The sequence below is a fragment of the Merops nubicus genome, unplaced genomic scaffold (assembly GCF_000691845.1).
Source record: "Merops nubicus isolate BGI_N331 unplaced genomic scaffold, ASM69184v1 scaffold4758, whole genome shotgun sequence".
In the NCBI taxonomy this organism is placed as follows: Eukaryota; Metazoa; Chordata; class Aves; order Coraciiformes; family Meropidae; genus Merops; species Merops nubicus.
This window is the reverse complement of record NW_008627649.1, coordinates 5309-12490: the sequence shown is the minus strand read 5'-3', so window position 1 is coordinate 12490 and position 7182 is coordinate 5309. Positions and strand designations below refer to the sequence as shown.

Sequence of the window (7182 nt, the reverse complement as noted above, 5' to 3'; positions counted from 1 at the left end):
GCTCCCGTGCGGGTTGTATAAAAAAAAAAAGCCAGTACCTTCCAAGCCCAAACTCTGGCCCATCAGCACCACCTGACTGGCTAGGCTACTTTGAAGTGCAACTTTACACTAGCCCACAGTCACTCTTCTGTAGGAATACTCTTGGTTCTTTTCTTTCCTCTCCTCCTCATTGAAAAAGTCATTTGAAGGAAAAAATAAAAATGTTTTATAGTCAGAAGAAGAATTGGAAGAGCAAGAGGAAAAAGTAGTTATCTGTGCCAGTTTTACTGCAGGATTATCCAGTAACTTCTGATCCCTTCCACTGCCATTAAATGTGTCATATAAAAATTATACAAAAACAGATTATTTTGTATTTGTATTTTTTAAAAAGGAGAAATTGCTCTCAAAAGGCTTAGCTTACTTTGAGAAGGTATAACGTGAGGAGCCTTTAGAGACAGAAAATCAGTTAAACTTTCAAACAATAAAATGGGAGTTTTGTCCATCATGTTTACTTATGTGGTTTAAAACTACACAGAGAAATTTTATTTAACATTGCAGTGTTCCACTCTTTATTTTGCTCGTCCATTCATAAATGTATCCCACAGTATAAGCCTTTCTCCATAGTTTACAAAACCATCAAAAAATAAAACTCATACTAAGAGAATTTCACTTTTATGAAGCCAGATTGCAGCGTCCTCTTGTTTTCAAGTGACTTTGTTCCTCAAGTGTTCTGCTCACTGCAGAGAGGGGCTGTTGATGGACCATCCTCTCCAGCCATAACATTGTCTGGTTATGGAGCTTTGTGAAGAATCTCTGGTGGTTATGTATACAGACCTACATATGTGCTTTCTTGGTCCCTGGAAGCTTTTCTGCAGTCCCTGAATACTCAGGGGTACTGAAATCTGGCTGGGAGTGAAAACGTCCAGGCCCTGCTCTCAGAGGAAAGGGCATAGCCCTGAATGCACTTGCTGGTTGTGACAGTACCCTAATACCCTCTCTATTAATTTTTTCAGACAGTTTGGATTTTTTCTGTATTTAGTTTCAGAAATAATACCATTTTTTCTGTTGTGCTGCCTGTCTGGATAATTTTAAGTTCCTTAAATGGCAGAAGAACATGCAGAGTACTGACTGATGATTTCTTACCCCACTTCCAACACCTTATTTTTCCTCTTTTCTTCCAGGAAAAGTTTTTCCAAATACCTCCCTCTGAAATCTTAAGTAATAATTTTCTTCAGCAAAAGATGCAGATGACCATGAATACGCTTTGTCCTCCAGGAAGAAAACTGGGTCAGTTTGCTTTTTAAAAGGAGCATGGGAAGGGAAAGGGTCTGTGCAAAGTCTTGGAACTTCAGCTAATGCATGGGCAAAACTCAGAGCAGAGAAATGCAGCAATCTGTAAGGACAGTTCTAATTAATTTGTTTTGATCAATTTGTGTAATATTAGCACTCCCTTTTGAGAAAGGAAAGCAATGATTCAGTAAAATCTCATGTAGCATGTAGCCATGTGTGAATACAGTCATGTCCATGCAGATACTTCCATGCCATTTGTATTCATATGGAAGCTAACCAGAACACCCTTGTACTGAATGTCACAGCACATCAGGGAAAACTGATAGAGAATTTGGCATATGGTTCATGGTTTGGGTGGGATTCTCCATGCTGATTTAGAGCATCCCTTGGTAAAGGAAACAGCCACAGAAATGGAGCAAAAAACTTAATCAAAATCCAGTCATAGAGGTTTTTGTGCAGTATTTACGTTACAGCAGAAAGTAGCTCTGCTGCTGCTTTTCTACGACAGTGAAGTTGTCTCAGAGACACATGGAGATAAGTTTTTATTATTAGGGAGTCTTTATATGTGCTATACTGTCATACAGCTACTGGTACCAAGTGCTTCAAGGGAGTGCTGGAGTGGGGAGGGCAAGTCTTTTAAGATTGTCACTGAACACCATTTTCAAATGGTGTGGGAAATTAAGATACAGATTGGAATTTCAAAATTGGTTATTAATTTTTCTTCCTATTAACTGTTGTATACATTTATATTTCCTAGTTAAGATCCTGCTCAAGTTATACTTCTCTCCTATAAAAGTTAAAAATGAGTATTAAACAATAATTTGGGTTTTGTTTGTAGATGACTTGCCGTGGCTGGAATGCTTCATCAAGTCCTATAATGTCAGAGATGCGACGAAACACCAAGTTTATTACCAAATTTTTGACACTACAGTTGCTGAAGATGTTGTATAGTGATGTGTTGCTAGTAAGAAGTAATCCAGTAAGAATACAGTTGGGGGTCTTGGGGGATCAGACTGTAAAAAAACAAAAAAAAACCCCACCACTTTATTCTTGTCTTAGGAATGCAACCTGTATGTATGGAGTTTTAGTTTGGATATTAATGTGAATGGGAATTATGCTTTGATGTATTTCCTACTTTCCTGGCATACAACCTTATGATCTGAGGGCAAGTGGAGGTGCTGAGCTTTTCACTGGAGGCTGCTTGGCTCAGCCTGGTGGAAGCCATCTAGTATTCATCTGTCCTTCAAAAAGGCAGCAATGAAGTTACTATAAACTGGGCAGCTTTACTCAGAAAATATAGTCAGAATGATGCTGCTTTATTCCTTTTTGTATTAAACTAACTATATCAGCAGAGAGAGGGAAAAGGAGTTCCTCACTAAACTTTAAGGCTACTTTATGCAAGCATATGTTACTGTTCTCAGGCAGCTTGACAGGAAGATTGTCCATTTTTAGAGACTTCTTTGATTTTTGCAATGGTAACGTACATTTAGACAGAACTCTTACTTCATACTAAGGTAACTGCTATGTTTACCAGTTTATGTAGATATTGATGGAGTTATGAATGTGAACATGCAATGATTATCAGTAAAGTTGAAGTCAAAAAAAAAAGTTAGTGTAAAATTGTAAAATGAATATTGACAATCTGTCAATCATAATGATTTTCTAACATGGCCCTATTTGGTACCAAAGTTGTTAGCGTGCTTATTAGCTGGGTCTGTGTTGGCAAAAGTTCTCACATGTCTGGCTAAATTTACTGTGAGATTACACTGCCCAGATCTGCCTTCTCTGTCTTACATAATCAGATTGCGTGACTTAATTTAGAAGGTACAGAACTGATCTAGTGATAGCATGGCTTGAAAGTACTATTGAACTAGAAAAATCACTCGGTGGTTTTACTTTGCATTCAGAAGTCCGTAGGACAAATTCAGGACATGTTTTTCCACGGATGATTAATGTAGAAATCCCTGTCAAATCAAATGCTTTCCATCAGAGCAAATTTACTTAGTATATACAACAGCTGGTTTTTAAGGAAGTTCAGAAACAAGAAGGAATACTTGTATATTCCACTTGAATCTGTGGATAAATGCATAAACAAAAAATAGTGATAGCAAGTCATCAAATGAGTACTATAAAACTTCAGACACTGGCTGTATCCAAATTATTTTAGAAGTTTGGGGTTAAACTGAAGACATCTATTTTACTCTTCATGTATATAGTGTATGAAAACATTGAAAAGAAATTTTTTAATTTTTATATTTTTGTTAACTCAGATATTGATAATGTACATTTTTTCTAATTAAATCTTTGTGAAGTAATAAATAAGAATATGTTTTGAACTTCAATGTAAATTAAATCAATTTCATCACACCCCTTGTCTGAGACCCCTGCCATAAAACTCTGTATATGCATTATTTGATTTTTTTTAATGTTGAATATTGTATTAAAATGCTTAATAAACATTTTTCCAAATACCGAGTTTTTCTTGTACTTGACTTTTAGTTCCTAGTTTGTAAGACCATGAAAACTTTGTCATTAGTAGCCATCGTCCAACAAAATGCCCCAAATGAATGTTTGTATAGTTTGCTGGCTTGAAATGTTCCTTTGATTCTCTTTCTCATGTAATTCATAGAAGTATTTTTAATAGTAATTAAAAATCATGTATTTGGCAATATTAAAATTCACTGTATAGAGTAGAATTAGTGCACAGAGAGTTGAAATCCTCTGTCTCTCATTGGTATCCTTTATATGGAGCAATGGAAGTCACTGAGATGGGACTTACCCTGATCCACACCGAGGCCTGCGGGTCGCTGACGGGGGGTGGGAACCTCGAGCTTGCTGCATCCGGAGGTAGAGCACCAGCAGACTCAGCTTCTGAGAGCTGAGTGTCTCAGCCAGCTCTTGCCAGCCACCTCCTTAACAGGAGCAACAGTCACAGTTCCCTTCAGCAGGGTCTTGGCCACCTATGGGATTTAAGTTTCAAAAACATTAATAAGAGGTCGGGTGTCTATTTTAGTAGTTTACATACATAGATCATAATGTGTGTAAAGACACTCAAAAGTTGAACCAATCGGATTTTGACACTGGTATGCTTAGATCCAGGGAGAACTCTAGGCACATGATCTGCTCCCTCATCTTCCTCCAGCCACACACACCCCAGCATACAGGGTAACTGCATCAGAGCATCAGCCTCTCACTAGATACCTGGGCTAAGTGGCAAATATGGGTGGAGTGTGAAGTACAGAGCAGACGGGCAAGGGCAAAGGATAGCTGGTTGTAGAGGAGGAGCTGTGAGGGGAAAATTATAAAACTATAAAAGAACAATAAAGAAACATGAACCCACCTCCCACTACAATTATCCAGGTAAGTGAATAAAAGTGGTAAAAATGTAATTTTTTTCAGGGGAAAAAAAATAAACAAAACAAAACCTCCAGAAAACAAAATAAATGTGGAATAGGGCTGCCAGGGGTGCTGGTATATTTTGGCTCCTTGAAGTCCTTGTATTAAGGGGGTTTAAAAATGAAAGATTGGAAGTTTCTCCAAAGTCAGTTGACTTTAAGCCCTGGGGATGCCTCACACTCTTGAAACTCCAATTGTTAAGACAGTACATAAATAAAAAACATGTATTGCAGAAAGAAGGCGGTGTTCCTGGTAGGTGACCTGCTGTTCAGCAGTGATTGAACTTTCTCATCAGCTTTTGCTGTTATGGGATCCGGAGATTTACAGACAAGACTTTGAAATGCTGTGCTTAATACTAATCCTTCAGCTACTGAGCAGCAGGCACTGGGATTGCAAAACAGCCTGTAGAGGTCTCAGACTGACAAGCTGAGGTTTCCAAGGAGGAGGCAGAGCGCTTGTGTTGGCAGGTGAGTGCTTAGCTCTCCGAGACCACAGTGGTTTGTGTCATTTATTCACGTTAGATCACTTTTGGGCCAAAGCCATTGCATTAATATGTGAAACTGGCAGGAACTGGGGCACTATAATAAGGACAAATATTGAAATAGAGTGAAAAAATGAAGCAAATACATATGGTCAAGTTTGTCAGGTAAAGTGGGAACACTGCAGAAAATTTCATTTTAATTTTTTTTTGTATTATTATTTTAATGAAATTATTTTTTTGAATCAAATAATGCTTATTTACAAAGTCTGAATATTAAGAATTGGGAAAAAAGGAAATTCAGCAGAAGATCATAGAGTCATTAAGGTTGGGAAAGACCCCCAAGATCATCAAGTCCAACTGTCAACCCAACACTACCATGACCACTAAGCCATGTACTAAAGTGCCATGTCCACATGTTTTTTGAACCCCTCCAGGGATGGTGACTCCACCACTTCCCTGGGCAGCCCATTCCAATGCCTCAGCACTCTTTCAATAAAGAAATTCTTCCTAATATTCAACCTAAACCTACACTGGCACAGCTTGAGTCCATTTCCTCTCCTGTCACTAGTTAAGTGGGAGAAGAGACCAGCCCTCACCTCCTTACAACCTCCTATCAGGTAGTTGTAGGCTGCAGTAAGGTCTCCCCTCAGTCTCCTCCAAACTAAAAAGCCCAGTTCTTTCCAGCACTTCTCACAGGACATGTTCCCCAGACCCTTCACCAGCTTTGTTGCCCATCTCTGGACCCACTCCAGCACCTCAATGTCCTTCTTACACTGTGGTGCCCAAACTAAACTAAATACTCAGGCTGTGGCCTCGCTGAGCAGAGGTGCACAACCAGTTCCCTGCTCCTGCTGGGCACGCTATTTTTGATACAAGCCAGGATGCTGTTGGCCTTCTTGGCCACCTGGGCACAGCACTGGCTCTTGTTCATGAGAGAGAAGGAAAGAAGAGTTTCAGAGGACAGCAGCAACGGCAGGAGTGATCTTTATGAGGCAGTTTGCTGCAGTTCCTGTTCACACCATTTCCTATACATGAACTTCCCAATAATAGCTGTGGTTTGTGGAAGGATCTGATGAAGGTTTACTGGATCCAAAGTGCTTGAAAAATGTAGAGCAGAATTGTGCTACAGTTAATAAGTTCATGAGTGTGGTAAAGTTACAGACTTCTCCCCTGAATGCTGCAGTAGCGTGGTTTTCCTTTTTGTTTTCTGCTACAGCTCTGATACATGCGTACAGATACAGAGATACCTCCATAAAACTGCAGCATTGTTGTCATTTGTCTGCATAAACCAAGCAAACTGAAAGTCTGGGAATAAATCTGCATTTAGTTGATAGTTGTTTTAATTTAATTTTTTTTTTTTGCAAGTAAACTTGGAGGAAATATACTTAACATTGAATTATGCCCCAGAGAGGGAAAGATTACATCTTCTTGTCTTAGCAACTGTTCAATTACTTTCAAAGCTTTGAGCATAAATTTGTTCTGTACTTTTTCCTCTGTGTGTACAGCTTGTGGACTACACTGTTAAAAAAATACAGTTTTGTGAAATACATGCTACATCTTTATAATTGAGTCTCGATTTTCAAATACTATCAGGTAGCTTTGAATTGTGGAGATGTTGCTTCACTGAAAGGAAATGTCTGACAGCAGTTTAGAAATGCTAATGCTTTAGAATTTTGAGACTAAAAGAGCAGCAAGACTGAACCCTGAAATCTGCTGATCAGACAAATTTACGTACAGACTTCCTTTCTTCTGCTGCTGCAGATGACCCCCTAAGCAACTCAAAACCCTCTGAAGCAATGTTTCAAATGACAAACATTATCAGTCACATGTGGGATGTGTACTACCAGAGGGGCTTTTTATTGTTTTACCAGAGGGGTGGGTTAGGGGCTTGCACCAGAAAGCAGTGTTTAACACTATGATTTTGGCATACATTCATATGATACTTCTTGATGGATACTCTTTTCCTCTCGCCATTTACTATGCAAAGGTGCAAAATCCCATTACAAAAATGAAGCCGTTACAGTGATTGAGTTTGA

General features: G+C 38.8%; 1 protein-coding gene across 1 annotated transcript in view; it reads left to right on the top strand.

The window, feature by feature from the left end:
• The window catches only part of POT1 (protection of telomeres 1), a 64893-nt gene extending 62673 nt beyond the window's left edge, over window positions 1-2220 (top strand). The window contains exons 18-19 of the mRNA XM_008946383.1: window positions 1161-1266; window positions 2108-2220. Of these exons, the coding sequence (XP_008944631.1) occupies window positions 1161-1266; window positions 2108-2220 (219 nt within the window). The remainder of the gene's footprint in view (window positions 1-1160; window positions 1267-2107) is intronic.
• Window positions 2221-7182: the final 4962 nt, after the last annotated feature.